The sequence below is a fragment of the Tympanuchus pallidicinctus genome, unplaced genomic scaffold (assembly GCF_026119805.1).
Source record: "Tympanuchus pallidicinctus isolate F22 unplaced genomic scaffold, pur_lepc_1.0 scaffold3, whole genome shotgun sequence".
NCBI classification, from domain to species: domain Eukaryota; kingdom Metazoa; phylum Chordata; class Aves; order Galliformes; family Phasianidae; genus Tympanuchus; species Tympanuchus pallidicinctus.
This window is the reverse complement of record NW_026294747.1, coordinates 16230839-16248382: the sequence shown is the minus strand read 5'-3', so window position 1 is coordinate 16248382 and position 17544 is coordinate 16230839. Positions and strand designations below refer to the sequence as shown.

General features: G+C 56.6%; 1 protein-coding gene across 1 annotated transcript; it reads left to right on the top strand.

The window, feature by feature from the left end:
- The first annotated feature begins 320 nt into the window (after nucleotides 1–320).
- On the top strand, nucleotides 321–17417 carry ZDHHC5 (zinc finger DHHC-type palmitoyltransferase 5). Its single transcript, XM_052692977.1, has 12 exons — nucleotides 321–442; nucleotides 6112–7374; nucleotides 11057–11178; nucleotides 11615–11772; nucleotides 11895–12064; nucleotides 12282–12384; nucleotides 12910–13001; nucleotides 13105–13237; nucleotides 13660–13783; nucleotides 14521–14633; nucleotides 14792–15675; nucleotides 15981–17417. The coding sequence occupies exons 2-12, from the start codon at nucleotides 7271–7273 to the stop codon at nucleotides 16144–16146; spliced, it is 2169 nt and encodes a 722-aa protein (XP_052548937.1). The 5' UTR covers nucleotides 321–442; nucleotides 6112–7270; the 3' UTR covers nucleotides 16147–17417.
- Nucleotides 17418–17544: the final 127 nt, after the last annotated feature.

The following is a 17544-nucleotide window of genomic DNA, read 5'->3' as shown; positions in this document are numbered from 1 at the left end:
CCCAGGCCTATCACAGGAAGACCATCGGTCAAAGCGAAGCAGGGCGGAAGACGCTCCTTTTCCTCCGCTCCGCGGACACGCACGGGCTGGGCTGGGCTGGGCTCCTGTCTCGTCCCACGGGTTCGCCCCGCAGCACACAGCGCTCAGACCCCCTCCGGGCGCAGGAAGCGCCGCGCATGCGGTCTGCGGTGCACGTGCGCCCACCCTCCTGATGACGCATGCGCGCGGCCACTTCCCGTTTCACGCATGCGCGCCGCACCCTTCCTCGCTCCTTCCAGGCTGTTCCCCAGACGGCGACCAATGAGGAGCGGCGGGCGGGACGCGCGGCCGACGGGGCGGGGCGCGCAGGCGCAACTCTGACGTCGTGCCCAGCCGCCGAGCGCCGCCGCCGCTTCGTGCCCGGTAGCGTTGGGCGCCGCCCGGGCCGCGCCGTAGCGTGCCGGTGAGTACCGCGGGGCGTCCCCGCTCCCTCTACCGTCGCGCCCGCCTCCTCCCAGGGCTGCTGGCCCTTCCCCGCCCCCGGTAGCCGTAGGGCCCCGGAGCCCCGGCTGCGTTCTGCCCCGGGACCGCCTCCGAGCCCCCGCCCGCCGCCTGGCAGCGCCGCCTCTCCGCGGCGCCCGGAGCCCCGCCGGCCCGCGGCCTCCGCCCCGCCGGTGGTGCGGCATGGCGAGGCGGGATCCGCTTCCTCCTGGGCCCGGGCGCAGCGCCGATCCGGCTCCGCGCGGCGTCTCCGTGAGTTCGCCGCGTCCTTCCGTGCCCGCGGGGCCGCGGAGCGATAGCACGGCCGGGGCAGCGGGCCTTACGGCCCATCCGGTTCCACCCCCTTCATAGGCAGGGACGCTCGGTAGCAGCCCGGTGAGACTGCCCGGGGCCCATCCGGCCCGGCCTGGGGCGCCCCCAGGGATGGGGCAGCCACAGCTCTCTGGGTAGCTGTGCCGGTGCATCACTGCCCTGTGAGTAAAGATTTTCCTCCTTATACTTAATTCAGAGCCCTCCTCTTTTAGTTTAAAACTATTACCGTTCATTCACTCTCTGTCCTTGTGAAAGCCCCTCCCCAGCTTTCCCGTAGCCTTTTTGTGTGCTGGAAAGCCACGGCGAGGTCCCCCAGAGCCTTCTCTTCTCCAGGCTGACTGAGCCCATCTCCTCGTAGCTTTCAGCATCCGTGAGGCTTTCCCTCTGACAGCCCCATGTCCTTCTGGTGCTGGGAGCCCAGAGCTGCTTTGGAGGGTTGGATGGTGCTGCTGGGGAATTTGGGCAGGCACGGAGGCTGGATGGTGGGATAACAGAATGCAGTCATGCTCCTGGATGCTGTGAGGGTGGGCAGGGTTTGTGTTTGAGGAGTGGACACCAGCACAGCAGCAGCCTGCAGCACAGAGCCTTCCTGCAGGCTCTCATCTGAAGCTGGAGCTCTCCTTGTGCTGACTGTACTTCTGAGAACATCTCGTCAACTTCAGTTTTTAAAAGTCTGTGTCAGGGTTTGGTTCTTGTGGCCCGTCAGTGAGCAGAAGTTGAAGGCTGCTCTCTGGGTGCAGAGCCCCGGCCTGTGTGCTGCTGCCTTATCCAGAGTGAAATTCCTCCTCGAAACACACTTCCACACAACGTTCTCCGGTGTTGGTGATGTAATGGGCTGTGCTGGCAGGTGTTCAGCCTGGCTACTGCTAAGCAGCTCCAAATTATCAATGTGAAATGTGTTAATCCTAAGTTATTGCAGCTGAGGATTCTGTTGCATCTCCTTGAGATGAGAGCAAAATCTCACCGTTGTACCCTGCTCGTCTCGCTGGTTTAGGGGGAGAGATTCTGCCTTCCTGGTGTTGCTTGCTGGTGGCTCCCTAGGATGTGATTTCTCCCCAGCTTCCACGTTTTGATCTGCTAGGTATCTGAATTGTGTTGTTTGTGGGATCGTCCTTCCTGCACTGATCTTTTCTAGGCTATAAAACATGACTACAGCCTTGTCTAGATGGAAGTGAGGAGGTTGATCAACTTAGCGGGCTTAATCTAATCATCACCTCCAGCGAGGCGTTGTTCCTTAGCAGAGGACTTTGTTCTCATGGTTCCTGAGGTCAGGCAGGAGGTAACTGGGTGGAGTAAAGGTCTCCAACGGGAGATTTTAGACAAGGCTTTTTGGGGCGTTCACCCTTCTCCTGCTGCACCCCTTGTTTCTTCTGCTCGCTGCTGCCTCTGGGCACTGGTGGTGGGAGGGCTGGGTTTGTGCGTCCAGGAAGGTGCGGACACATTGGATGAGATGCTGTTCTTCCCTGCTTTGTCCGCAAAATGGGGCTAATCCTGTGTAAACCGCTGAGATGGGCAGGGGAGGAACGGGAGCAATGTAAGCAAGGCCAGAGATAAGCACTGAGGGGCGGCCAGCCGTGCTGGCTGCCTGCTCTGATGGTTTTGCTTTCCCTTGCTGCCTGCATCTCAGCAACTGCTGCCTGGGCTGTTGTCTGTGTTTCACGAATACCTCTTGGCTTCTTGCTGTGTGGGGTTTGTGCAGTGAGCTCTGTGCTGAGGGGAGCTGGCTGGGACATGTTTCTCATCCCGTGAATAGAAGGTGCCAAGGCTCTGGGCTACAGAGCCAGCCCTGGAGCCACCTGCTCCGTGCAGGTCTTGGGTGCAGGCAATGAAAACAAGGTGGGAACGGGTAGGGTACATCTTGTCTTTGTGTCGTCCCAGATCTGCCCTGACTGGGACTTGCATCACTCGGAAGGAATTGTTTGTCTGTTTGACCCGTGCAAGGGAAACTCAACAGGACTGGTTTGGGGCAGGGAGGTAGCTGACGCACCGCTGGAGCTCATAACTGAGAGTGAACTCTCTCTGCTCTGTGCCAGCTCCTTTCCCTGCGTGGTGACGAAAGGCAGTGTCGGGGAACCTTGTCACGTTGAGGTGTGCGCTTCCTTCTTCAGGGCTGGGAGAGCTTAGAGGAACTGCTTGTTGGCAGCGTGGAGCATGGTGAGGAGTGTTTCCTTGTCCCATCTGGTTCTTTGGAAAGATCAAGCCCCAAAGCAACACAAACTGTTCAGGCTGTATGTGGATGGGTTTCTGGAAAGCGATGAGATGGGGAAATGGTGGGAAGGACAGGAAGAGCGCAGCGCTTCAAGGAGTGAGTGCTGGCAGAAGTGGAAACCGGAGTCAGACTCTTCAGGTTCTCAGCTGAAGAAAAGGCAGCGTGCACTGAAAAAGAAGTGGAAGGTGGCAGTGGTGGCATTTGGAAATATCCTGAGGAAAGGAAAGGAGGATTAAGTAAAGTCCTCAGAAACTGAGGCGAGGGGAGATGGAAGTTAGCCCCTCATGTGAATGGAATTACATAAATGGGGAATGAGAATACAGGTGCAGGGAAACTGGGGCAATGGGACAAGCTCAGGGAGCAGCTGAGCCCTTGCCAGGCAGTAAAGCCATTTGTGGGATGGGAGTATCAGTAAGGCAGTGGCTAACTTGGGAACCCTAGACTCTCCTTTGGGAGTGGGAAGCCTGGGGTTGTGCTGGATAAGAGGAACTGGGGGAAAAAAAGCACGGCAGAGGAAGAGGTGCTAGGGTTGGGAAAACAGGTAGAAACACCAGAGGAGAGGGAAAATGGAGTAATCTGTGACACACAAGCCTAGTAAAGCTTGACTGGGAGGAGGAAGGAGTAGGGCAGGTCCTGAGAAGTGTGGAAGGGAGGAGCTGCTGGGCTGGAAGCGGCAGAGAAAGGATCAGGATGGGAGTAGAGCACATACGTTCCTCAGGTGAGTTGCAATGAGGATAAAAGGTTCGGAAGGGGAAAGGAGAGGTTGGGAGTGGGCAGATTGCAGGACTGCTGGAGAAGAGGTATAGTAAGAGATTGTCTGTTTGGGGAAGTTGGTGTGAATGTGGTCTGAATCGGTATAATTTGTGGAAAGGCAGGGTGGATCCTGCAAATAGGTTTGTGTTACTCCAGGATGTCAGGGTAAGTGACAGAAACGCTCAAGTGTTGCTATCGTGTAGCCCCAAGAAAAGAGAAGAAGATACTTTACACAGCTGAGATAGCAGCCTGCGGTGCCATGCCACACAGCATTTCAGATGTCAACCAAACATTCCAGGCTGCAGGAGGGTTGGACCTCTTGCCTGGCGGTCAGGACATGCAGGTGCCCAAGCTGTAGTTTGCACATAAAGAGAAGATTCTTCACCAGTGTGTGTCTGGGCACTGGAACAGACTCCCTGTGGCAGTGCTCATGGACCCAAGCTGCCAGAACTCAAGGAGCCTTTGGACAATACTTTCAAACATAGGGCTTGAGTTTTGGAGCTAGGAGTTGGACTCAGTGTTTCTTTTGGGTCCCTTTCAACTCGGGATATTCTGTATTTCTGTCTTTACTCTTGCACTGATGTGGGGAGCTCGCTCCAGCGCTGCCTGATGTTCCTTTCTGCACTGAGCTGAGCTCTCAAGTGGACCTTTGCAAATGCCACCGTGTGCCGACTCTCCCTGTGAGAGGAGTTGGAGCCCTTTAATGTATGCACCTGTCATTAGGAGGTGCCTTGGAAAGGGTTGGAGCTGAGCAGGACATTGAACTGGGGCAGGCTTCAAGGGGAATGTTTGTGGGCAGTGTTTTGGACAAGGAGATCGCTCTGCCTAAGGAATGGGATGGAGAGGTGAGGAGTAGCATGGGGGCAGACTTAAATCTGCGAGTATCTGTTTGGATTTGAGGTGTGGCTGTTCTCATGGCGGAGCCTTTCAAAGGGCTGGGGTGTCCTGTTACAGCTGAGGAGCACGTTAACAGATGGTTTCTGCTAAAGCAATTAGCAGTGATGTCATCTTTCAACTTGGGGGTAGCCTATCTCCAGGACTGCTGCCCGCCCACCCGCAGAGCCGCTGCGGCCGGCTGCCCGGAGGTGAGAGCAGGGCTTCCAGCCAGCAGATTTGGGGCACTGTGCTCCTGTTGTGCTGTGCTGGCTTTCCTCTCTCTCTCGATCACAAAGCCAAAAAGTTGGTTTCAAAAGTTTCTGCGAAAGAAGGGCCTTTTGCAGTGGGAGTGGTGCCTCGGTTAGTCAGCCCCGCTGGCTGACGCCTTGCATCGGGACCGAGTTATCTAAGCCTAGTAAGTTCTTGTCATGAACTACCTGTGTCCTTAATTTTGTGCCACAGTTCTCTCAGCCTGCGTGAGTGCTTGGTCAGCATTCGGAATTTCCATCTACCCCTAAGAAAAAGATTTGGGAGGAGAAGAGGGTCATTATGGCTCTGTGTCTGGGGGTCAGTGGGCTGATGGAGACCTCATGATGGAACACCGAGGCACTGAGTATGTGACAAATGGCCCAGCAGGGGCTCTAGCAGTAACAGTCTATGAAATAGAAGCTGTGCCCAGCTCTTCCCTGAGCTGCAGTGGGTTCAAGTGTGCTTGGGGCTGGTTGGTGCCTCCTTCAGTTCTCAGGAAGGTACATTCTCCCCTGTGTTTTGCCTCGCAGCAATCTGACGCTCCCACCTACACCCTCACTGTCAATCAGGTGACACTCTTGAGGGCACCATAAAGCCATCAGGGCTCTCTGGTGGGAACCTGGCCCTCAGAATCCCTTCCCTAGTGTTCTCCACAGGCTTCTCTGCTTTGTGCCCTCAGGGGGAAGAGGATGAGATTCCAGCTGCCTCTTCCTCCTGCTGTCTCCACCCAAATATCGACTCTGTAAGCCTCTGATTAGCCCCTTCACCTCGAGGCAGCAGGCGTTTTGCAGCATTAGAACTGGAGTTACAACTGTAGAAAGGTACAAGGCAAGCAGTCTTACGGTCCCTAATCTTATTCCAGGCTCAGCGCAGATTTCCTGTGCAGTCCTGGGTATGTTGCTTAGTTTGGGTTTCTCTGCAGTGAATGGAGTGCAGAGGGCCTCGGGGTTGGGCTGTGAGGTGGCTGGCTGGATCTTTGCTAATTACAGCCTCCTCTCACTGCAGGTTTGCAGATGTGATGAGGGACGCCGACGTTATGTGACAGGCCTTGGGCTGTGGCATCAGGCTGTCAGAGCTGGGCTTGGAAGTCGCCCGTGACAGGGTTCTGCATCTTCCTGATTGTCTCCTTCCTCACATAAATGCATTCTCACTGTTCTGGACAGCTTGGTGGTGTTTCAGTATTTTTACATGATCGTTTCTCTTGTTAATTTATTTCTGTCCTCTTTTTTTAGGTGAGGTGTGGCATTCTCAATGTTCCTGAGTTTTTTGAGCGAACAAATGGATTAATGAAGAGCAACTTTACCTCTCCTCCATTCAGTAGAAATGGAGTGGTTTGGAATGTACTGAGACCTGCCCCCACACTGCTTGGGCCATGGGCAGTACAGACTTCTTCAGCATTGCTTCCACCGTCACTTGTCTTTTGGGGGTATAAAAGCCCTCCCTGAAAGCGTTCCTTCAGATCTCTGCTGCTGTGCTGCTCAGGAATGGTTGCCACAGTGAAGATTTGGTGCAATTCCTGTTGATTCGCAACAACTGAGTGGCAGCGAAGCCTGTGGAAAGGCCCAGAGGGTCAGGAGAAAGGAACAAGTAGGAAGAGGGTGAAAACGCACAATCCACTGGACCTTCCCTCCAGCCCCCCTCTCAAAGAAAGGATTTACAGCTCAACCTTGCACCAGCTGTTCCTCGGCTTTAACAGTCAAAGAGAAATAAATAAAATTAAATGGCCACCGCCAGGCAGCCAGCCTAGATTCTGGTGAAATCAGGGAGAGTGCTTCTGTACCGCCTCCGGGGAGGAGGAGGAGGAGGCACAGCAGCGCTGCAAGGAAGCTGGGCAGATCGCTTGTGAGACAGCGGCCGGAGGGGGCTGTGGATATCAGATTGAAAAGGAGAAGTGGTTTCCCTGAGTGGCTTTTTGCAAGAAGTTTACCGCTATCTTGCTCTTTCCCAGGGTGCTCTCACGCATTGTGCTTCTTGCCTTGCTCCTGTCCCGGCACGGAAAGCTTACCTTCGTGTCTGGTGGCTGCTGCAAGCTGTACGGGGAGCTGCTTTTTGCATGCTCTCAAGGGCTCTCAGCATTCCTGCTCCAACAGCTGTTTTAAATCCAATCCAGTTCTCTTTGCTGAATTTTTTTAATGGTTTTAAGTCTCCCTCCCTGCACCCCTGAACTCTCGCAAGGCAGAGAGTAGCGTGGACTCCTCAGGGCCTCTTGCTCCGGAGACCGCAGTGGACTTCTGCAGACAGCCTGCTCTGCTCAGAGCCTGCTCCAGGAGTGACCCAGGAGGCTTGGGTTGTGCTTTGGCCCCTTCCGTCTCCCCTGCCCTTCTCGCCTTGCTTTGACTCCAGCTGGGCCTGGGCTATGCTGCAGGGCAGATTCCCCACCAGAGCTCCAACATGCCAGCAGCATCTGGAAAGAGGTTCAAACCCAGCAAATACGTTCCGGTCTCAGCTGCTGCCATCTTCCTAGTGGGAGCCACCACCCTCTTCTTTGCCTTCACGTGAGTCCCAGTCGCTTGGCCAAAGAGCAACGAGGGCAGGGGGAGGTGTTGGGGGTGTGATGCTGGGCGATGGGAGCAGGGCAGGGACTAAGCAGGGTTTTTCTGGTGGCAGAGCTGGCATAGCGGGTGAGCTGTCACACTGTGGGACAGACGTAGGGTGTGAAAGCACTGCAGCACCCTCTGCAGCAGTCCATTGGAGTGGTTCAATGCCAGCTGAATTCTGCTTGGTTTTCCCATGAGGCAAAACAGAGACGGGAGCTGCTGTGGCGGACAGCGAGGCACCTCACCACTGTTCAGCTTCTGCTCCTGGCAGACACTTCACTGCTGCCTTCGGATGTTTGCATAACTCGCTCGTCTCGCTGGCAGTTCTCAGCCCCATCTGGGCTGGGAATTAGCTTGTGACCTGTATGGGGAAAATGACAGAGATAATTTTCTCCTTTGGAGCTCTCCGAAGTGGTTTGTCAGACAAGGGCAGTCTCTGTTATTCTTCAGAGTTTTGTAACCAATTTTTGAGCCACAAAGGAAAAGTTGAAGGAGAAGCACCCTGATGGGGGTTGGACTCAATGATCTCTGGAGGTCCCTTCCAACCCCTACAATTCTGTGATTCTGTTGGTGTCAGCTTGAGGAAATGGGGAGGGTCTGGTGTTTCTGGAGAGAGCCTGGAGGAGCTGGTCTGCCTATGAGCCAGCAGGGCCTGAGGCCAGCACCTGGGGGAAGCCTGTGTTTGTGGCATTATCCTTACCCCAGCATGGCATCCTGTTGCCCCATGATTTGCTGCCGCTCCCTCAAACACAGCTCTTGGTGGTTGGAAGGTCACTGCAGCTTTAACACGTGGCAGCAACTGGGCAATAAAAGAGTAATTTGAGGACCAGAGGACAGAGCTGATGTGATTTACTCCTTCCAGGCAGCTGGTGCTGTCATTCAGCAGGGTTTACCCAAGCCAAGACCCAGGACATCCATCAGCCCGGTGCTTTGGCAGCTTTGAGGCTGTCGAGGGAGATTTTGCTACTTTGGGCTGCAAAAAGCAGCAGGTTTTGTGCTACCAGTGCAGAGAACTGGAGGAGAAGAGAGAGCGGGTGTGCCTGATGCTGCTCTCAGGGTGACGAGTGCCCTCCTTTCATTGCACTGCCATCAGGACACAACAAACAGGGGCAGCCGTGCCCCACAGACCCGGTCCTGGCTGCTGCCACCCTGCAGTGCCAGCTGCAAGCTGTGGGGCTGCTGGGAGCTGCTTATCAGTGTAAGGAACAGCTGCGGTCAGGCTGTGTGCTGCCGAGCAGGTTTGTTCAGAGCAGGAACACCTGGGCAGAGCTGCATTAATTGTAGGTCAGTGGATGTTATTTAACCTACTTTAAAACACCAATTTAAATCTCCAGCAGAGTGGCAAAGCACGGCATGCTTTCACACAGGTTGTTTGGCAGGGCTGGGAGGGCATTGCTTTGTGCTTGTAGCAGTCACAGGGCTGTTCCTGTGAAACTGCTAGAGCGGGGAAGGAAGGAATGGAGAAAAAGTTTGCACACAGCTTGAGCTCATGGAACTGGTGGTATTCTGTGCCCTGCTCCTGAAAGGCTCTTCTTGTATGCCTCTCTCTAGCATTGTTTCTGGTATATCAGCCAGGCTTGTTCCTTCTGGTCCATCCTGGCGTAGGGTTGGTGTCTATGGGCCAGGAATGAGCACATTAATTTCATTAGAAGGCATAGTGGTTGGACTGAGATTTGTGTTGCTGAGTGAGATCTGGCAGGGGCAGAGGTGTTCCCATCTCGAAGGATGAGCCTGGCTCAGTGGCTTGGACACTGCTGGTTCCAGACTGGAATTCCCCTGGGGATCAGTTAGTCCATCCCACGCCTCTTCTCTTGCCTGGGTCTGGTTCCTCATAGCGCACTCTGTCTTAAAGGAGTTGACCTGGTGCAGAACTCATGGGGCTGGGGATGTGTTTGCGGGGTGAGGGGCTACAAATGAGCCTGCAGAGGGGAGGAGCAGCACAGCCTGCTTCAGTTGGGCTGTGACTCAGGTTGTGGCAGGCCGAGACTGCTGGGTTCCCTGAGTTCTCTCATGTGCTGCCAGGGACAAGTCTCAACAGCTCTTTGAGATGGGTGTGCTCCACGCCTGAGCTCTGAGAGCCAACTCTCTGGGCTCTATGGGACATGCGTAGAGCAGGGGGCAGCCCTGTGCTGTGATGGGACACGCATTCCTGCCGTGTCTGTTCTGGAGAGCAGAAGGCAGGGACGTGGTGCTGAGATGGCTGCACAGCCTGGGCCTGCTGTTCAGTCCCAAAGTCCACTGGGCACAGCCTCTGGCAGCTCTCCCATTGTGCTGTGGGTATCCAGCAATGCCTGATAAGGCCTGGGGTTGTAAGCTGGTCCCAGGGCGCTCAGCACCTTCTACAGTCACTTCTCCTTCCCAAAGGCTGACACTCAATCTGCCATTGAAGGGCAGCGTGGAGCTGGCAGGTCTGCCCTTGGAGTAATGATGCTCCTGCCTGAGAGCTTGGGGCTGCTCAAAATGGAGGCTCCTTCCCTTCCCATGCGCCCTACAGCTTGCCCTCTGCACAGACCCGTCCCACTGGATCTCAGGCTGCACAGCAGGGCCAGCTGCCCCAGGAGGCCAGGCCAGCGTGGCTGCTGTTGCGTGGCTGCAGGAGCCACTCCTTGCCCCCGAGAGCTCCTCGAGCTGCAGTGGCAGCGCCATCGCAGATAGGCCAAGGCATGGAGGCATCGCCCAAGGTGAGGCTGCCATCACAGTGCTGTGCTCCCAGACAGCATTCCTACCAGCCACGCCGTGCAGTGGGACCCACAGTGTGACTGCTTCTTCCAGCTGCGTGGCAGCGTGGTGGCAGAGGAGGGATGGGGCAGCACGTGCACCTTCGCCGCTCCCTGCTGGAGGGCTGTGCTGGATTACAGTGCTGACACCATATGTCGCCCTGCTCGCCCAGCACTGCGCTCTGCCCCCTCTGCACTCACCGCCTAAATCCATCTGTGTTTATCACTGTGGGGGGAAAGAGAGGGACAGATGCTGCCCTAGATCCACGGGATTAAACTCCCAGCAGCAAAGCAGATTAGAGAATTACGCTGGCGCCTCCGAGGGGGAAGCCCACTGCCCTCAGCCTGCACCCAGCCTAGGCAGGGCCGTGGGGATGGTGCTCCTACCCTGCTCCCAGCCCTGTGAAGGAGCTGGGTGCCAGCTGGGGCAGTGGGCGCCTCAGACAGCAGCTCCCGTCTGGGTTCAGGCTCGAGGCTGCTGGTTTTGTGTCCCCTTGTGGGATCCCCAAATGCTACCCATGCTCGCTGATGAGACAAAGGAAGGGTGTCACTAAGGAAGCAAAATCCATCCTGTGTCCCCATGCCAGTGCAGCTTCTTGCAGCCCACGTGGCACTGCCAGTCTGACTGGCTCTGCCTGTTCTTGCCACCACTAAGAAGGGACACGTGTTGTGCCTCGGTTGACTGCTGGAGCACTTTTTGCATAGATACCCCTGGGCAGGTCCACGGGGATGGCTGATGCACTTGGGGTGCCCCCAAAGCTGGCAGAACGGCCTTGCCATTCCGGAAGTCCCCCTGCAGGGGATTTGGCCGCTACTCTTGGAGGGCTGTTGTGACCATTGCCAGATGCAGCAGGCAAGCCTGGCCCTGCAGTGCCCAAGGAACTGCCTGTAGGACAGGTGTCACAAAGCCTTTGTGTCTGCAGGTGCCCTTGGCTCAGCCTCTACGTCTCCCCAGTCATTCCCATCTACAATGCTGTCGTCTTCCTCTTTGTGCTGGCCAACTTCAGCATGGCCACCTTCATGGACCCAGGCATATTCCCACGAGGTAAGTGTGACCCAGCTTGTGAATCACCTGGGATAGAACTAGTTCCTTCCTCAGGAGGAAAGAGGATTCCCTGATCCCAGAATACTTGGGAAGAGCTCTCCTTGCCCTGTCTGGATGGGATCAGATGGTGACAGATGCTACTAGGAGGTTGCTCTGGGTTCACGGCCCTGCCGGTTGGTAGGATCAAGTGGTGAAAGTTGCATAAGTCCCAGCACCTCATATGGGCTGCCTTGGGCTCAGATGGGTGCTGTGGTTTTGGGGCACGACCTTTTCTACCTTTATTTGATGATCCCTGGGACAGCCTAGGGGGGTTGTGGTGGGACAGAGGAGGGTTTTGCTGGGCATTTCCAGGTGGGGAGGGAAGAAGGCCAGCTGGGATTTGACGACACATCTCCCCCCTGTCTCAGCATGTGTCTGTGCTTGTGTTCTCCGCTAGCTGAAGAAGATGAGGATAAGGAAGATGACTTCCGAGCTCCGCTTTATAAGACAGTGGAGATCAAGGGCATTCAGGTGCGCATGAAATGGTGTGCGACCTGCCGCTTCTACCGGCCACCGCGCTGCTCCCACTGCAGCGTCTGTGACAACTGTGTGGAGGTGAGCAGCTGCCGGGGTGCCTCTGCATTTTGGCACAGAGCTGAGCCATCAGTCCCAAAAATCCTCGTGCAGGCACAGAGCGCTGCCAGCCAAACCCCTCACTGTCTTCTCCCCACCAACAGGAGTTTGACCATCACTGCCCCTGGGTGAACAACTGCATCGGGCGACGCAATTACCGTTACTTCTTCCTCTTCCTGCTGTCACTCACTACACACATCATGGGGGTGTTCGGCTTTGGTCTGCTTTATGTCCTCTACCAGGCAGAGCTCTCTGGTGTCCGCATGGCCGTCACGTATCCTCTGTGTTCCCAGAAGGCTCAGGAAGAGGCCGGAGGGGGATCAGTGTTGTGGGGCTGGGGGGTGTATGTGGTGGAGCAGAGCTGTGATATTCATAGGATTGTTGGAAGTGGGAGGGATCTTAGAGGTCATCTAGTCCTAGTTCCCTGCAATGAACAGGGACATTTACAGCTGCCTGTTTCTCCAGCATATTCCTTAGCTGCCCGCCGGCAGTATGGCTGTGATGTGTGTGGCCAGCTTGTTTTTCATTCCTGTCGCTGGCCTTACTGGGTTCCACGTGGTGCTTGTGGCAAGGGGCCGCACTACCAACGAGCAGGTATGTGTACTAGCTGATGTGGGGTGCTTAGCTGGTGTCAGACCATTGGGATGGCTTCTGGGGATTGCTTCCATAAGATCGACCTAGGGTGGGTTGAGCAAGGGAATTCTGCCAAGATAGTTGAGGGAGGAGTGCCATCAGTGTGCGAGAGGAGTTTGAGCTGACCTCGTTTGTGCAGCCTTGGAGAAATGGGATCTCACTGCTGCTATTTGAGGAGTGGTCATGGGTAAGAAGGAGCCCAGCAGGCGCTTAAGAATGGGCAGTGGAAGTGCAGGAAGCAATGGCGCAGCTTGAACCAAGGCAGTTTCCAATTAGACATTAGGGAAACACCTCTTCCATGAGAATAGTCCCAACACTGAAACAGGGGCCTGGAAATTGGGGAGTCTCCATCCTTGGCACTACTCAACGATTGTGCTGGTCACATCCTGAGCACCCTGACCCGGTTGGCATTGCTGAGGGTGGGGGGTGGACCGGAGACCTCCTGTGGCTGCCATCCACACCAATGTGATGCTCCCCACCTCGCAGGTGACAGGCAAGTTCCGAGGTGGCGTCAACCCCTTCACTAATGGTTGCTGTAAGAATGTGAGCCGGGTCCTGTGTAGCTCCCCAGCCCCCAGGTAAGTGTGGTGGTGCCTCTCCAGCCCTCCAATACCCAACATAAGCACCCCCAGCTATGGGCCTTCACCACATTCTCTGCCCTCTCTCCCTGGGTTCTGGCAGGTACCTGGGGCGCCCAAGGGCTGAGCAGACGGTGCTGGTGAGACCCCCCTTCCTGCGGCCCGATGTGTCAGATGGCCAAATCACTGTCAAGATCATGGACAATGGTATCCAGACAGAGCTGAAGAGGACGAAGGTGAGGAAGGGGGGAATTAGCACTCCCCACGTTGGGGTCCTGCGTGGAGCCCAGGGGTGCAAGCCTGCATCCGTGAGTAAAGAACCGAGTGAGCCTTGTCATGTTCCACCTCCTCCGTGTTGTCCTGTTCTGTGTCCCCTGGGGATAGAAATTACATCCCTCCCATGTGGCAGTGACCACATGAGGCTTTGCATACTCCATTGCCCTTCCCTATCCCGTCTTTCACCCTTGCAGCATTGTTTGGAGGTTTCCCTTTCCACGGCACTTCCCAGCACATGGGGCATGTGCTGCCCTCGAGCACTCAGGATGTTGAACAGGCCCAGGGGCACCAAGAGACATGACACCACTGCATGCCCCCTGCCTGCTAAGGGGAGGGCTGAGGCCTCGGTGCCCTGCTGACCCTTTGCGCTTTGTCTCTGCAGTCCAAAGGAAGCCTGGAGGTGACGGAGAGCCAGTCTGCTGATGCCGAACCGCCACCCCCACCTAAGCCAGACCTCAGCCGCTACACGGGCCTGAGGACACACTTAACCCTGGCCACCAACGAGGGTAAGGAGGGCATGCAGGGTCCCAGCCAGCCGCTGGGAGGGAAGCCCGGGGCTGTGCCCAGCAGACCAGGAGCCAGGGCCGCAGGAACAGGCTGCAGGGTAGACCTGAAGCACGTCAGCACCGCCGCATTGTGGAGCAGGGTGCACCCGTGTCTCCGGGCTGCTACACGCAGCCCTTGTGATTGGAGAAGCCTGTGGGATGCTTCCAGCTGGCTCTAATCTATTGGAAAAGAGCAGGAAGCCAAGCTGAGACCACTGCTTGGCAGCAAGGTGCTTGTCCTGAGCCACTGAGATGTTGTGGGCAGGCTTAAGGGCTGTTGTGCTGTAGATGGGCACAGGAGCGCAGCCAGGATGGAGGAGAAGGAATGGCAGGCTTGGCTTGGTGGCAGTTTGTTGCAGCCTGCGTGACTTGCATGCCCTGCTTCCCTGAGCGCTAGCGAAACGGTGCTCAGAAACACCTGTGTTGGCTTTGCAAGAGAGGTGGGATGTGAACAGGGCTGCTACAGGGACAGAGAAGTGCCTGCCTGAAACACTGTGCTGTGGGGATCCATTTTCCATCCCGCTCCATTTCATCCATTCCTGGAGCGCTCTCCCCCAGCCTGTTCCTCTCACCTCCACCTCCACGGTCTGTCCTCCTAAGGCTCAGAGCCGGTTCTGGGGAAGGGAGGGAGGACTCCGCGCAGCGTTTGCATTAGTGGCCACACGTGTGAGTGTCTTTCTCTCTTCCCCTGCCTGCAGACAGCAGCTTGCTAGGCAAGGACAGCCCCCCGACACCCACCATGTACAACTACCAGCCTGGATACAGCAGCAGCAGCAGCTCAGCTGCCCTGCCCCATTCCACCAGCGCCAAGGTAAAGCTGTGCACGTGGCTGGCTGACAGGCAGCACTCATACGGGGCTGCTTTTGTGCTCTTTGCTGTGGCTTTCTGGGTGGTGGGTGCGGGGTGGGCGTTAAGAGTTTTGGGGGCCCCTATGTTCCCAGGAGTGACTGCTGTGTTTCTGTCCCATAGCTGAGCCGAGTAAACAGCCTGAAGGAGCCCAACTCCATTGGCGAAGGCGGCCGCAAGCCCAGCTACCGCTCAGAGCCGAGCCTGGAGCCTGAGAGCTTCCGCTCGCCCACCTTTGGCAAAGGCTTTCCCTTCGACCCGCTGTCCAGTGGCTCCCGCTCCTCCAGCCTCAAGTCGGCCCAGGGCACGGGCTTTGAACTGGGCCACCTGCAGTCCATCCGCTCCGAGGGCACCACCTCCACCTCCTACAAGAGCCTGGTGAACCAGACACGCAACGGGAGCCTGTCGTATGACAGCCTGCTCACACCTTCCGACAGCCCCGACTTCGAGTCGGTGCAGGCCGGCCCCGAGCCCGACCCACCGGTGGGCTACACATCACCCTTCCTCTCGGCCCGCATCGCCCAGCAGCGAGAGACCGACCTGCACGGCCGCTTTGCTGCCGCCGTCTCACCCAAGCATGTGCCACCCCGCGAGCCCTCACCCGTGCGCTATGACAATCTCTCCCGCCACATCGTGGCTTCCATCCAGGAGCGGGAGAAACTGCTCCAGCAGCCTCCCGCAGCGGGCAGGGAGGACGATGCTGGGCTGGCAGACTCGGGCATCCAGTCGACGCCAGGCTCCAGCCATGCCCCCCGCACCAGCTCTTCCTCGGACGATTCGAAGCGCTCGCCTCTGGGCAAGAATCCGCTCACCCGCCCGGCCCCTCCCCGCTTTGGCAAGCCTGAGCCCTCCCACGCGCTGCGGGTGCGCTCCCTGGGCTCACCTGAGCAGCCCGCTGCCCCCCACTTGGGCAAATCTGTGTCTTACAGCAGCCAAAAACCAGCAGCGTCTCAGGCCAGCGTCCCCGAGACCGAGGAGGTGGCCTTGCAGCCGTTACTGGCACCAAAGTGAGTTTTGCCACTGTCTGCCCCGCAGGGCGTGCACTGCAGCTCCTCGCTGGGGGGGTGCGGGGAGGGCTGGGGGTTGAGTCCTGCTGGCACAGAGCTGATGCTGTCCCTAGGAGACTTCGTGGGCTTCTTGGTGGGCTTGAGGGATGCTTGTCTGCCTTGTGTCCTTGGGGAGGGCAGGGCTGCATCTTCGCTCAGCCGTGCTGGGATCCTACTCTCCCCTTTCCCACTGCCCTGTGCCCCGTGCTTTGCCACTCCATCCCTGTGCTCACCTGCTCACCCCGTGTGCTTGCTTCCCTCCCCAGAGACGAGATGCAGATGAGAACATCCTACAGCAAGTCCAATGGGCAACCCAAGAGCCTGAGCTCGGCCACTCCCGGCTCGGGATCCGTGCCTGTCAGCAGCCCCACGCGTGGAGGAGTCAAGAAGGTTTCTGGCGTGGGGGGCACCACGTACGAGATCTCAGTATGAGGGGCAGAGCCGCTCGCCCGCTCACCTCCTGGCTGGGCACCCGCCGGCACCAGAGGGCTCCATGGGCACGGACGCTCTGCAGCCCCCAGCCGACGGGGATGAGGAGATGGGCTGGAAGCCCCAGGGCTTTTTTCTCCCTTTTTCCACCCCTCCCTGGGACTCAGGAGCTGACTTACACCCCGGCAGGACTGTGTGGGGCAGGGATGCTGCCCTGGCCAGGTGTGGAGGCCATGGGGGGGCCGTGTCCCGCAGCCTCGCGCCCTGCCACCATTGGCCGGGCAGCCACTTGTGGGCCTTGTGCAATCAATCGCTCGCCTAGCGTGGTAGGAATGGATTGTTTTTAAACCAGAATAACTTTTTTTTATTATTATTGTTACGGATTCTATTTTTTTTCTCTTTCTGAGTTACCAGGTGTGTGTATATATAAATATCTATATATATAAATATAAATATTAAAAAAAAAAAGAAAAAAAAAAAAAAAAGCAGAAATTATATCTTACCCAGAGAGAGGAAGAAACCACCCATTCCCCTTCCCCCCCTGAGCCACCATCTTGCAGGATCCATGGCCAGGGCCCCTGTGCTCAAGGGATGAGAAGGGGGATACACTCAGGGGCTCCTGGTGCCTGGGGGTCATGGGGTGCCGATGCCATGTTGGGACTTGGGGGATCCTGAAGCCCCCTGCTAGGATCTGTCAGGCTGCAGGCTCCCCTCCTGCGTGCTTGGATTTGGAGCCACTGTGCCTGGCTTCTCCCCAATGGCTACAGAGGTGGTGTGAAGCAGGCGATGACCGGGGGAGCTGCTGGTGTGCAGGAGCAGGTGAGAGCTGCACCTTTCTGCACCTGCAGATTTTGCTATATTTTTTTTTTTTTTTTTTTTTTTTTTTTTGTTTCCCCAGGTTTTGGTTTTTTTATTATTATTATTTTTAATTTTTTTTTTTAATGGGCGATCAGTTTTTCTGACTGTCATGGGGTTGTTTTAATTTCCATTTGGGGAAGAGGAAGGCCAGTGAGGCACATCCCCTGTCAAGCAATATTTTCTCATCACATGCCAAAAATGCAGCCAAGGAGCCCAGTGCTGCCCCCCACCCCCAACCCTGCTGGGGAGCCCACCCCGCACCGGGCCCACGCAACTTCACGCACTACTTGACTCTTTCTCTATGGCAATATCTCTCCTGTGGCCTCCGCAGAGCCATGCCATTGGTTTTTTTTTTTATTATTATTATTAGCCATTTTAAAAACGAGGAATAAAAGGATATTTAATGAGCCACCTCAGTGGGCATGCGTGTGCTTTGTGTGGTGTCCAGGGATGCAGGATTCCCTGAAGGCTCCTGTCCTTCATTTTTCTGCTTTACCTTCCTCCTCTGGAGTGGAAAGGAAGGGGGCCGAGGAGAGCTGGGCC

Coding starts and splice junctions, on each gene's coding strand:
- ZDHHC5 (XM_052692977.1), top strand. CDS start 7,271: ATGCCAGCAGCATCTGGAAAGAGGTTCAAACCCAGCAAATACGTTCCG. Junction 12,385..12,909: donor GCCGCACTACCAACGAGCAG/GTATGTGTACTA, acceptor CCCACCTCGCAG/GTGACAGGCAAGTTCCGAGG. Junction 13,002..13,104: donor TGTAGCTCCCCAGCCCCCAG/GTAAGTGTGGTG, acceptor GGGTTCTGGCAG/GTACCTGGGGCGCCCAAGGG.